At 36.7% G+C, this 14804-nt stretch overlaps 2 protein-coding genes across 2 annotated transcripts in view; one reads left to right on the top strand and one right to left on the bottom strand.

The window, feature by feature from the left end:
• The window catches only part of LOC140137074 (uncharacterized), a 291494-nt gene that overhangs the window by 240834 nt on the left and 35856 nt on the right, over window positions 1-14804 (top strand). Inside the window, 4 exon segments of the mRNA XM_072158732.1 lie at window positions 3626-3688; window positions 11336-11449; window positions 12059-12139; window positions 14163-14312. Coding sequence (XP_072014833.1) covers window positions 3626-3688; window positions 11336-11449; window positions 12059-12139; window positions 14163-14312 — 408 coding nt within the window.
• Window positions 878-2011, bottom strand: LOC140138222 (beta-3 adrenergic receptor-like). The gene has a single exon (XM_072160136.1). The coding sequence runs from the start codon at window positions 2009-2011 to the stop codon at window positions 878-880; it is 1134 nt and encodes a 377-aa protein (XP_072016237.1).

Genomic DNA, 14804 nt, shown 5'->3' with positions numbered 1-14804 from the left:
TGTATCCATTAACGCTTTGAGTGTAACAAATGGAACTATCTATATGATCTATACAGATAGAGGGAGCAGTTCAATACTAGTATAATACAGATAGAGTGTTTCAATTAACCCTAACCCAACTAGGACTCACTAAAGCTCACTATTAAAACCACTCTGAGTGCATGCATTCCACGGGACTTGATGACGCAATCAGACCAAGTCATATATACCCAGGGAATTGTTGGCGGGCAACGCCACCTGTGTAGCTACATGCTGGGGATCTTCTGCGTGGCATGCGAGGGTCCGAGGTTCAATCCCGGGGTGCCAAAGCGACTTTCTTTTCATCTTCTCTCCTTTTTCGCTCCTTCTTTCCTTCCGATAGCACAAAAACCACCGGTAGGGTTAGGGTTAAAGGTGTGTCACTAGATTGACAGCCTCATCCCCTCATGTTACACCATCAAAATGCAGATTTTAGTATCATGTGAAATCTCATTTCAGCAACTCTTCCCTTGGTGACTGACCTCTGTAGATGTCAGTGAGCATGGTACGTCATGTGCTTTTAGACTGCCTCCACCAGTGGCCTACGCTGCACTATAGTACCATGTCTCTTCCTTGACCCGTGTTTACAAATGAGGGCAGCTGTCTTTTTTTTTGTTCTGCACATATAAAATCTGAATTTTTGTCAGTTTTTGAGTTCAAATTGCATGGTTCTTTGCCAATACCCAAGGTAACGACTATCATATTCTTTCAACACATATATTCAAGTGCAAGCCTTAAAATGGGCTTCTTTACATGTGTATTGATCCTGGGTGTTGATTTAGTTTCCCTGCATGTACAAAATAATTATTTCCCAGGTGTCGTCGCTGTGTGTGGTGCAGAATCCATACTTTCTATGATGTCATGGGAATGGATGAACTCTTCTTATAAGAAATCTTTTCAAGAAATCTGTTGGTTCTGGAATCTTATCATACTGACATTTGATTAAAGCAGTAAAAACTATTTTAAAGTGCGGATGACGACGTGCGTAGATGACAGGATTAATTGCTGAATTAGCAAACACTAAAGTTACCCCATAAAGCAAGAAATCAGAACCCCTTGGAATTACAAGAGCAATGGCGCATGGTGAGTAGCAAATAAAGAATGCAACAACCACCAAGAATAAGTTCTTGGTAATACCAATTTCCCTTTGACTGATGCCATCTGCATGCCTTCGAGTAGATTGATGAATACCGCTTCCTTCTGCAGATGTTGACGCTTCAGTTGCAGGAATTTGTTGCCGACTTTTTTCTGGCATAACTTGAGAAGTTGAAGCTGTCGAAGCGATTGTGTGGAGTTCATTCATTCTCTTCTTTTTAAAATGTCTCTTGATGTACATAAACACTAGGATGTAACTGGTGATTATGGTTATTAATGGTATTGGATACACAAATACGCTTGTCATGATATGGAATGACCCACCTGGGTGTTTATTTCGACCCGTGCAAGTAGAAGACTCGGTATCATATCCATACACACCAACTCCAGCTAACATTATGCTAAGAAATGTTCCAAACGGGACACACCAGGTGAACATTACCATCAATCTAATATTTATAGTTAAGAAAATCTTCTGGTATGTTTTAAGTGATTTTGTTATGAGAACGAATCTATTCAAAGCAATTGTAGCAAGTGTGTAGATACTAGTTCCAGTGCAGAAGTACACCATGAACCCTGTAACAGCACACAGCCATTCAGCCTGCGGAAGAGGCCACCCATCATGTCCTAATAAGGCTAAAACATTCCAAATTAAGAACAAACAGGTCAGAAGATCAGCTGTTGCAAGACTCGCAACAAAAATGTTGGTTGATGTTTGAAGTTTATGTGACAATAATATGGAAATAATCACCAATGAGTTACCAGTTGTGCCCAAAACTGAAATAAGTAGCCAAGTTAGTCCAACGAAAATTCTCTCACCATACGAGTAGGCAGAAGATGGGTTGTGTATTTCCAAATCCAAGGTCAAGGAATCGTTGAAAAATGCTGGCTTTGACATCTTGGATATTCTTGAAGATTGGTCTTATTGCACAGCTTATTTAGTTAGTCTCCAAGTTGCATAAGTTCAGAATGACATGTGTAATTATGCGCTTGCTGTTCTAATAATTTATAGGTAGCAAGATGTTATGACATTCTTCCAGAGAAATAAATTCATACAACATCGAAGCATCAATGAAGTAATATTTCGTCAATAGTACTAAAATGAAATGATGACACAAAATTCCGAAAAACTGAGAAACACTTGATAATCCCTGGTATAATACTAAACATGCATCTGATTCATTCCATATACTTTACTACTCCAATAGAAGTTAACATAGGAAACACGTACGTACTGCCTTGCTTATCCAAGAGATTTCACGAAAATGATGAAATTTGTTGGATGCAGTTGATGTAGTTATCATTGAATGATGTTCTTTAAAAGCTTTTACGGAAATCTAGTTTATCCTAGAAAGTTGTTTATCTCCTTTTTGTCATTACTACAAAGCCTCTGAAAAATATCTCTGATTCAATATTGCCATTTATACCATAAGATAAGTTTTCAAATATGCTCATCTATCAGGGCACAGTTCTTTAACCCTAATACATTTGTATATTTATTATATCACCTCTGACAATTTGGGTACAAAAACTCATACCCTGCAACTTGAGGTCAAATTTTGCACTATGATTGTTTAAGTGAGGTTAGTGAACTATGCAATTGGAATGAGGCTATTGTGGTCCATATTGTTGGTTTCTTCTTCTTGAAAGATGAATCCATTAACGCTGCTCATTTTTATTGATGAGAATAAATAAATGGTGCCTCAATGTGAGGTAGAAAACATTATATATTACAATCAGAGTACCCGCCTTTAAAAAACACATTTATATCTTTTAAGATATAAATCCTTAAAATGATATCTCGTATCTCCATATAGCTGTGTTTGTTGATTGATTTTGATGAATTCGAAGTGATGAATTCAAATCCTCACTTTTTCATCACTATATTATTTTGTGAAGAAAAAAAAAAGGATGATGTATTTCATCATTCTGCATAGTACAATTTCTTATATAGTTTTGAAATGAGTCAATATTGGCCTACATATAACAAAATTTTGTAGAGCAATGAACATAGGCGTAGATCCCGGGGGGATGGGGGGTAAATCCCCCCAATATTTTGCCAGGGGGGTGGTCCATACAATCATCCCCCAATGTTGACGCCTGACCAAATTAACCTCATATTTGGCCATTGTAGCCCCCAAAGTACAATTTTATTCAAATTTTATTGCGCTTTTGCACCACTTTTCATCAATTTAGCTTCAATATGGCAAATTTTTTCTCATGCTTCACGCGCATTTGTGCCATTAACTTATTCTGTCACCAAAAGGTGCTTGATTCACTGTACTTAAAAAAAAAATTCCAACTCCCATCCCCCATGTCAAAAAGAAATCTACGCCACTGGCAAATGAATCAAGTCCTCATTTATTTTGTTGATCAAAAACACATAAAATTGAGGAATTGTCTGAGTCTTATTTCTTATTATATGTTTTTAATAATGCTAAATAATTAAATGTCCAAAAATGTATAATATTGGTCTTATTTTGATGGATGTTTTCTATTTTTCACATTGCAGACAGAAAAAGAATTTTGTGATGCATGGAAGAGAATGAGTAGAGATGGTATGGACAATATTAAGGTGAGTGGAAATATGTCGCTAGACAAGCGCCCTCAGTTGGTTGCAAAAGTTGCGTTTGTATATAAAAGTATTGTTTTTGTCACTATTAGAATGTGCTGTACAATATGTATTCCAATTCTCACTAAAAACATAAAGCATAAGCAGGGACTGGGGAATGGGTATAACATGCACCAGATAACTTCATGACATGAGCATTGTAGCTCCTCACCCATCCAAATCTGTGACAAATAAACCTAAGAACCAGTGGCGGCACCAGGAATATTTTTTTGGGGGAGGACATTGTGGTAAAAGTGAATTTCAGGGGGGGCAAAATCAACAATTTTTTTATAAAATTGCAGCAAATTTGGAAATTTGTGTAATTTTGGAATTTTAATGGGGGAACTGGGGGAGGGCAAGAGTTCTGACAGGCGGCGAGTGGCATAATGTTCGGAGAGAGCCGGCAAACTGCTCGACCGTATGGCATTTTCCATATACTCGGTTAGTTTTGTGGGGTTCATTATTGAACCCCAACGGTTTTAGCTTGTATTTATATCATTTATTATCATAGGCCTATTTGTTTGTGATATTTCAAGCGTTTTAAAATTTCAAAATAATCCCATTCAATTACACGATTGATGATGGAAATTTACTGAATTTAGAGAATGCTGAGTTCTGACTGGGCTGGGGTAATTTACCCCTCCCACAGCACCACCACTGCTTAGAACCTACTCTCTATTTTCTTAGAACCATGCTTATAAAAGTACTAGTAAAAATCTGTTAGTGCCAAGACTTCAGATGCATGTGATTCATTCTTGTATTAATTGCTTCATGTTTGAAGGCTGTTTTCTATTTTCAGACTTGTTTTAATGGTTTGGTTAATGGCTCCTTTCATAGTCAGATATTGAATGGTCATGTTCTGTAATGTTTTCACAGACTGGTCTGCTGTTTTTGTTGCTGCAATTTGGTTATTAAGGAAACTTGCGGAGTTTATTTATAGTCTGGGTCTCCCATTTTATATTCAAATGCATAATGTTTTATCCCTCTAAAATTCAAAATAACCCATATTTTCAGTATTTCAAGAGTATTTTGAGCAACTATTATAATATACCTATATATATATATATGCAAAATATTTATTTGTTATTTTTGAGCAGAAAGTCTGAAAGAGTGCAAATGTTGTACTACTTTCCACATATTTTTGAACTATGCTAGATGTATACTTGGCCATTAGCACAAGTTACTTTTATAAATATAATGAATATCTAAATATAGTGATATGTTATTATTATGTTATTATTATTTTGGTGTTGTTTTTTCGGCTGTCCAGATTTTGGGCGATTGTTCATTGAGCCATGAATCTTCTTTATTCACAAATTATATCGAACAGATCCCTTGTAAATATTCAATAATCTTGCAATTTCACGGTTAGATTTTCCTTCACTATGATATGCTTCTATCATTCCCTTCTGGTGATCGGTAATTTTGGAAGTCAAAATTAAAGTATAATGCGCTGCTAGATAGGAAATCCCTGTAGTGAGGCTGCATGATATTAACTGTATGGAAGTTATCTCTTTATGATCGTGGCAAATAACATAATCACATAACAATTATAATCTGTTGTAATCAGGGCACACCAACATCGCCTGGTAAATAATTACATTATACAGCAGAGAAACTAAAATCAATACCCAGGATCGATTGATATTCAGACGATAAATCTTTGGATACCGGGGTAGAAAATGATGAATATCTCCGTTAATTTTTGGATTCTAAAGAAGCCAATTTCAAGGCGTGCACTTGAATATATGTGTTGAAAGAATATGATAGTTGTTAGCATGGGTATTAAGAAAGAACTTTGCGTTTTGAACTCAAAAACTGACAAAAATTCTGATTTTATATATGCCAAACAATAAAAAGGACAGCTGCCCTCATTCGTAAACACTCAGGTCACGGAAGATACACAGTACTATAGAGCAGCGTAGGCCACTGGTGGAGGCAGTCTAAAAGCAGATGACGTATTCCATGCTCACTGACATCTACAGAGGTCAGTCACCAGGCTATTGTCAATAGCCTCACTTGGATGTCCCTCGGCCCAAAACTATTAAACAGGTCATAACAAAATGGTCATGCGTGGCCGTGGATTCAATCTACCATCATGGCGATTTCTGCCATGAAGATATCGGGGCGAAGACACTGTGCAGGGCCAGGGGATACTTTTATTCCTTTTAAAAAAGAGCTGAAATACCCCGGGCGTCATCTGTTGGTATGGTGGTCGTCAAGGACTTTTCCTATGGGGACTTTGTACAGGTTTTTCATGAGATCATAAAAAAGTTTGTTTCCTTATTTTCCAGCAATGTTTTGATGTTGAAAAGTTAATTAAAACTGATTAAAGGTATGTGATGATATTGAAGTAAATAAATAGGTTTCAAGTTAGTATTATTTACTAAAAATTCAACAATTATTACTGCGGAAGGACATTTTAATGCGGGCGTATGTTCTATAAAAATGTGCACTTTAATAGTACTCAAAATAATACAGATATCTGCTCAGATGAAAATGTCATCAATGTTTTTTACTAATTGAGTTTGAATAGCAATACCTATTAATAATGTAAGCGGTAATAGCAGGTAGAATGGGTAATTATGCATTTCTGTACACTCTGCTGTGAGTTCAATGGCCATTGTGTTTTTCTAAATAACTATAGTTTAATTAGATGGTTATATTGTATTCAAGGACACATTTAATTACAATAGGACATTGTAATATATAAGAAACATATCCGCATTCATGTACAGGACATTAGTTGTCCAGAAAAAGTATCTTTAACTCTGTGTCGGCACCTTCCCCCCGTTTCCCCCAGTAAAACCCTTAATTGTTAAAATGTCCACCATTTTGCAGCAATTTTGCACAAAATTTGTTGATTTTGCCCCCACTTTTCCCCCAATGCCCCTCCCCCCCTTGCAAAACAACCCTGATCTTTAATAGGCCTACAATTGGAAATGAAGAGCCATAAATTATTATTATTTAAAATCATTCAATTTTTAGATTTGGTGCACTGCAATCATGTTTTCATGCATTATCTCCTCCGTACATGTTAACATGTATATATTTGGATCCGTTGTTTGTGACCTCTACCAGCAAACCTACAAGCATTTGATTGGTCGAAAGTCAAATTTGAAAAATGACTAGTCATTGACTACTAGTGTAGTGGCTTGTAACATGTAAGTAAGAACTATTTTGATTGGTTACACATAACCCTATATCATATTTTGAGCCAATCAGAGGTATGGTACAAATAGCCATTCGAGTTGAAGGGGATTAAGCTTAGAATTGCAAAGAGATCTAAAAGCTATATTTTGATTGGTTACTCAGATAATTTTATCATGTAATTAACCAATCGGGGGCACTGTAAAAAATGTAGCATACTTCTCTCAGAATTTCAAAAAAAAAAAGCAGTAAAAATGGTCGCTAAAGGTAAAATGAAGTTTTTTCCTTCTGAGTTCAAAAACTTCAGTTTTCTCTTGAGAAAATAAGAAAGCTTTTCTTTTAATTGCAACGCTAATTGGTATGGAATACAGGGATGTATGTATGTTCAAATAATGGCTTTCAATGGGAACTATTTTCCTCGCTGTAGCAATTAGCGCTACATTTGATATCATGAAGAGAGTGTTTTACTGTGTTCGGGAGCATTCACCTTCAATGTTATTTTATTTGCCTTGCTAATTGCAATAATGCTAGGAAATAATTCATTGAATGTAATACAAATTTCTGTCTAAGATTTCTTGCCTGAGGTGGATTTTACTATTTTTTTTTTGTTTTGGGTAATTTTTGTTGGGGGAGGGGTAATTAATTCTTTAGCTGCAGAAGCCTATTTCTAGGGATAATTTACCAAAAAAGGGACCCATATCTAAGAATTTGGGTTAATATAGATCCACATTTTTACTAATTTTTTTGTTTTAGCACCCAAATTAGGTGTGTTAAGTGCACTGAAAATGAATTTTAGGTTTAAAATTGGTTGCTTTACTGTGTTTTTTTGCATGTACCAATTTTTCTTGCAGCCTGCACGCAAGAACCGATTAACTTCTAACTTGGTAGGATAATAGAGTATGATCACCTCATGTGCTGTATAGTTTTGTGTCAATCTATTTGCATATTTATATATTAAAGAGCTTAATTTGCATATTTTTACCTCAAATTACTTTAACCCACTCTGCAGTCTGCAGCCTACATGGCTTATAACCAATTAACTTTTAAAGTTGTAGGATTATAGAGTACTAGGCAGTCACCCGTATTTGGCGGTTCTCGGCTGTCGCGATTACCTGGCTGATGGTGACTGTACCCACCAAGTTTCATGCCCATACAACAGTTTTTACTAATTTGACCTCAGATGACTCCCGGTGACCCCAAAATGACCTTCCAAAAATTTGGCTCTATATGTTGGCTGCCCATAATGACAGTTTTTTACTAATTTGACCTCATGACCCGTGGATGACCTCGGGTGACCTTGACCCACTAACCAATACAAACTTGTTCTGTCTTGGGTCAAGACGCACCCAACCATCAAGTTTGAGGAACGTGCGACCCTCCGAGAAAAACATTTTTTACTAATTTGACCTCAGATGACCCCTGGGTGACCTTGACCCACTAACCAATACAAACTTGTTCCGTCTTAGGTCAAGATGCACCCACCCACCAAGTTGCATGCCCATATGACAGTTTTTACTAATTTGATCTCAATGACCCCTTGATGACCTCTGGTGACCTTGACCCACCAACCAATACAAACTTGTTCTGTCTCGGGTCAAGATGCACCCACTCATCAAGTTTGAGGAACGTGCGACCCCCCAGTCTCTGAGAAAAACAGTTTTTACTAATTTGACCTCAGATGACCCCTATATGACCTTGGGTGACCTTGACCCACTAACCAATACAAACTTGTTCTGTATGGGGTCAAGCTGCACCCACCCACCAAGTTTGAGGAACGTGCTACCCCTATTCTCCAAGAAAATAGGCGGACAGACACACAGATAGACAGACAGACACACAGACGATGCGTATTATTATATAGATGATCATCGCTTGTGCTGTATAGTTTTGTGCCAAGTTATTTACATACATATGAATATTATTAAGCTTAATTTTCATATTATGCCTGAAATTCCATTGATCCACTCTGCAGTCTACCCGCAATATAACCAATTAACTTCTAACATGGTACGATGATAGATAGTCTGATCACCTTTTGTGCTGTATAGTTTTGTGTCATGTTAGTTGCATATGAATATTAATGATCAGTGAAAACTAACATTTAAATAGGAATCTTTGCTTTGCTTTGCTTTATGCAAATCACACATCACACGCTTAAAGAATTCAACACAGAAATATCACTGCAGATGACTCTACTTTCCTTTTTTTTCATATATCACTTAAGGTTATTAACCATACATTGTGTATACCTCATATATCACTTAAGGTTATTAACCATATACTCATCCACTTGAGACTTTCAAAGAAGTATGCCCTGGTTGCTAAGCTTGATTTGTAACTTTGTTCAAGAGAACATACGATATACTATAGGCCCTACTCCTCTCAAGTTGAGAGTGCCGTCAGAGGCTTTATGCAGCTTTGCAGACAAACCTAACTTTGACACATGTGTATATGCCCCATGTGATCAAGTTAGTGCACAAAATTGAAACATTCCACCCATTGCGACATACACACACAGATCAGATTGGCCAATTCATCTCACATTTCTGTGATCTCAGATAGAGATAGATTTCAAGATGGCTGCTTTTGCGCTTGATACGGGCCCGGTTCCAACTTGTGTTGAGGTGCATAAAGAAATATGTAAGACTTATATCTGGGAGCATTCTTGGGCTATTCCAGTTGAAATCCATACACCCCTATGGAAGACATAACCTTAATCTCCCACACAGGGGTTTAGATTTCAGATTTTAGATGGAGTCATCTATTCAGGTAACCACATTTGAAATTCACACTCCCTGTGTGGGAGATTAAGGTCATGTTTTCCATAGGGGTGTATGGATTTCAAATGGAATACCCATTAATGCTCCTGGATATTCTCCTTACATAGGGTACCTGCATGGAATATGGGACCATTAAGGACGTTTAGCTTATTTGCATAAAAACTAAAGAAGATATGCCCACAAGAGATTGTTATGATGAACAACCTGTCCTCTAAGATTAATAAAACAGGCAATGTTACCTTGTTTTTATGTTTGTTTGGACGATATGACGTCAAAATGACGTCATCGTCAAGTGTCCCATATTACCTGCATGTGCAGGTAATATGGGACACTGTGTTATCTCTATGGTGAAAATCAAAAAGTTCAGAAAATCACTCTTTTGTTCTAAAAACATTTTTGTTACATGATTTTGAATGTTAAATGCAAATTTCTACAAGAAAATTCAATTTTCTAAATAGTTTTGCTTTTCGCATTGACAATGCACACAATTCCCCCCCCCCCTAAGTGTCCCATATTACCTGCACCCATTCAGTTGAAAATCAGAGAAAATAATCATTTATAAAGGAAAGTGCCACTTGTCAGTGGAATTTTACCTGCTGATAAGCTTAACCCATCACCTAAAGATCATAAAAAATGACAAATGCCGCTTCAGTACCAGAGGTTTTGGATGCACAATCATAAAATGTGACGTCATTGATTTTATATCAGGCCAAAAAAGCGACATAATTTTTTGGGCAATTTCACTCTTTTTGGCATTTATTTCCAAGAGTTTGATACACAGACTCCAAAACTGCATTTCTAGAAGCACAATTGATGTCTCTAACACTTAACAAATCAACTTAAAGTGTTTACCTTCTCTAAGCTACTTTTTGTTAATAATGTACGATCTTATAATATGGAATTGGTTCATTTTTTTCAAACCTGATTTTTTTTGCATATTTGTAATGTTTACACATGACCCAGCTTGCACCTAAATGGAATCGGCTAAATTTGTTGTCTTTGTAGGTGAACAGAGCAAAGTTCGACATATTATCATAATTTGAAAATTATGATAATATGTCCTCCCATAGAACTGTGTGTTAAATGGCCAAAATAACCAGTGGGGTTTCTTTCACTTTACCTTGTTATTTCAACCTAAAATGGACAGCAACCCTTACCATCAGTAATTACTACTAGTATTTCATCAATTTGAATAAAGAATAACAAAATCAAAATTTGACGGAAATCGTACATTAAGGCTTTAAGTTGCAATGAGCTTTTTTTGAATCTTCTGATTTTGGGTTTGTATTGGTGTTATTGTTATAGTTAGTGTTTCTCCCTCTGATTATGATGTGTAACACATCGTAATTCTCATTTAACTATACTATGGATATTTACAAGGACAGTTTAATGGTGGCACCATGGTGAGGCCCTGAGGGCATGGGGAAAAATACCTCCCAGTCAGATATCTTTACCCCAGTTGCCCCCTCATATAAAAACCAAAATAAAAAAAATCACCATTTTTGCAGCAATTTTGTGGAATTTCATGATTTTTGACCCCTCCTCAAATGCACTTTGCCCTCTCCCCTCCCAAAAAAGATTATGGTGCTGCCACTTGGACAATGATATTTAAGCACTATGTTAGGGTTCTTAATGTATGCATAAACTGTTTATAAATTTGATACTATTTTATATCTTTCAGAATTACAATACAGCACTATGTCACAACAAGCACAATGACTATGTCCTAGAACTTGCCTCTGTTAATCAATACAATGCAGGAGTCTGCGGGTCAGCACTCCCAAAAATTAATTCGGTAAGTTACGCTACTAAAATGTATTCTTGCTATTACAATTTTTAAAGTTACACTACCGACATGTTGTCTGTATTCTTGATATTTATTGCCGTAGTGCACGTTAGTAACCATTGGTTACTGGTTCAAGCCTAGGCTCATACACCTGTTCCGAATTTCGATATGCCATAGGCTTTGTGTTGTAATCATTTCGATCAGTGGTTCGTAACAAAGAAAGCATGATCCAGAACTAGCAATTGTCATATTCTAACGTGCACTACGACAGCGAATTATCATGTTTTAGTTTCGGTAGATCAATATTTTGTTATTATATTCATACACTGAATTGCATTTAATAAATAAAGTGTCTGAGGCATGAGACAAATCAAATCAAAAATAACAAAAATGTCTTCATTATTTAATCTATTCCCATTCTATATCCAGCAATGTTTAACTTATAACAAATGTTTGATGACATATAAAAGCTATACTTTCGTTATGGAATGCCACGCAAAAAATAATGTTAAAGTTTACCTCAGTAGAATAACGGATATAACACAATATAGTATTGATTGAAGTTGCTCAGTGCTCTGGATATAATAATATTTTTTTTGGTTCATATTATCAATACAGGAAATAGATGGTATTCATGGCGACCTCATTGAAGTCACTTCTCAGGGTGTATCTAAGCATGCCAAAATACTTCAAGCAAAGGTATGATGTTGTATGATCAATAACATAACTACACTGCAAAAACTGTGTGTATGTAGAGATTGAACCTTTTGGTAATCAATTGGTGATTTGTTTCAAACCTATATGCACCAAATGTCAAATTCCAAGACATCATGTCTTTAATTCTTAAATACAATCAATCAAATTCTAAAATGTACCTACACACTTAAAACTACGGGGTCAAAAAATGACCCAAACGGGGTCATTTTTGACCCCAGCATAGTTATCAACTAAACACCATACCACTAACGGGTCATTTTGACCCCATTGGTCGGGTCATTGCAATGACTACGATTTGGGTCAAATAGTAACCCCATCGGGGTCAAAATATTACCACATTTCGGGGTCAAATGAAATGACCCCTTCAAAAGGGTTGCCTTATTGGGTTACTTAATGACCTCATTTCGGGGTCAAATGAAATGACCCATTTGAAAGGGTTGTTTTATAGGTTTACTCAATAACCACATTTAGGGGTTGTTTGGATTTTTTTAGTAGGCCTATGGTCATGCTGGTCCCACCAGGACATAAGTGTGTTTCTGCACAGAGAAAGCATTACATAAACAGCAAACTGCAAAATGCATCTGTGTATCACACTCACACACAGTCAGTCATCGCCTATGACAGTTCACGTATTATAAGCTTACATGATATAAGCTTAACAACTGCAGCCAAGACACCAGCCACGACAGCATGAAATTGAATGAATCTGCGTGCATAGACAAGGGTCTATGCATCCTTGCAGTCTCACTTTTCAACTAACTTTTCATATTCCATCATGCAGACAAGCACACACGACAATCCGCTGAGCTGCACAATCAGAACAAATATGGCGCTGATGTGACCACGTGAGCCGATGCAGACAGTGTGTGCAAATAGTTCCGAAATGCAAGTCATTATAAAGTTGACAAATTGGGTAACTGAGGAAAAAAAATTAGTTTTATTTATTAATCAACAAACATTAATTGCAGCTCATGTTTAAACTCATTTATGAATTGAGATTTTCAAAGCGGAAGATTGAAACTGATATCAATGCGCCGACGGTATCGGCAAAATGACCACTAAGTTTTTGACCACATTAAATGTCGTGGCTAAAAATGACCTCGAATGTGGTCAAATTAAAACAGTACAACCCCCTTGAAGGGTCAAAACAACCCCAAACGTGGTCAATTCAAAATGACCACGGAAATTATACCCCGTAGTTTTTAGTGTGTAACAGTTAAAAAATATGTTTACAAATTGAGTGTTTAGAAAAGTGTTGTAAGTCTAAACACTGTTTCTGCAGCATAGACAGTTGTCATTAGAGTTGAATTCAGTTGGTACAAAGCAAAATTTGGATGAAAAACTAAGAACAGAAAAGAGAGTTTTCGTCAGAAAAGTATAATGCTGTGTGTTTTTAAAGAATTTCTTACTCAAGAAAAAAAGGCTTCTTTGAACATTAACAATCATAAAATTTCATTTGTTAAAGCTGGATGAACTTCTCAGTTCTTTATTATACTATTTTGCAAGAAAAGTTTGTATTCTGTGAATTAATGACCTTGAAGAGGGGTTGTGTTAGACCTTGCACTACCTCTTGTTAGGCTAAAACAGAGGTATAGAGGTTATCCACTTCACTCATGTGTGACTTCTAACAAAAGGCACTGGTTCCCGTAGTATTCCTCATTCAAACTATTTCAATGCACGACCTCAGAGTTACCTGCATGACTTTGGCGGGCTATTTTGAAACAGTCATGGTTGCACATGCGGGGTACTTTTTTAGAATGTCCTAAACAATGTATAGCAGTCGTTGATAGGATATGCAGCTTATAGAACATGGATAACCTCTATACTCCAGTCTGAACAAGTGGGCTCTTGACAACTTGAAATATTTGAACAAAATTTGCTTTGTTCAACTTCCTTTAGACACAAATGAACTGCATTTTGGGCCATCCCACTGCTTGAGAGTTATGACATTGGTCAGATATTGGTTAACATGGCCTCATGTATTTCTCCATCCATTCTCACTTAGTTTGCTGAGCAAAGTCGTCGCATGGAGGCGGTGGTCAACTTTTCCAGACGCATCACTCCAGCAGAAGTTCTAGGAGACTCTTCATCTTTAATGTCAGAGAAAGAACCAAGACAGTATTCTTTTGCAAAGCCAGAGCAAACTGCACAAGGGGTAAGATTCACACATACTCAACGAACTTAGGGTAGCACTTAGGCTAAAGTATTCGGCAAGGTCCTTTAGTGGTTTCCAACTGCTCTTCCTGATTATTGTGTATAAAGAATTAGGTCACACGCTGCTACAGTCTGTCCACATAGAACTACGAAGTAAATAGATCTCGGAAACTGGAGGTATGAGAATAATTATTCCAGTGCAATGCGTGTGTAAATGCTTCTTTGGTGCGAAAACTGTCGAGCGATTTGTACTTGTCGATCGCACCACGCTCTTTAGGTATGATGCAAAAGCATCGACCCCCAATGCCACAGATTTGGTTTGTACTTCTATGTGGACAGATTGTACACAGCTTGATCGGCGATTGAGGTTCCAATGTGATAATGATGTGATTCAATTAGCCAATCAGAACCCCACTTCTATGTTTATGCTATAAACAGTGCCAAATCAGCAGACCACTAAAGAACCTTGCATTTCTCAATGATTTAACCTTCC

The sequence above is a fragment of the Amphiura filiformis genome, chromosome 17 (assembly GCF_039555335.1).
Source record: "Amphiura filiformis chromosome 17, Afil_fr2py, whole genome shotgun sequence".
Lineage (NCBI taxonomy): Eukaryota > Metazoa > Echinodermata > Ophiuroidea > Amphilepidida > Amphiuridae > Amphiura > Amphiura filiformis.
This window is presented reverse-complemented; position numbering and strand designations above follow the sequence as displayed.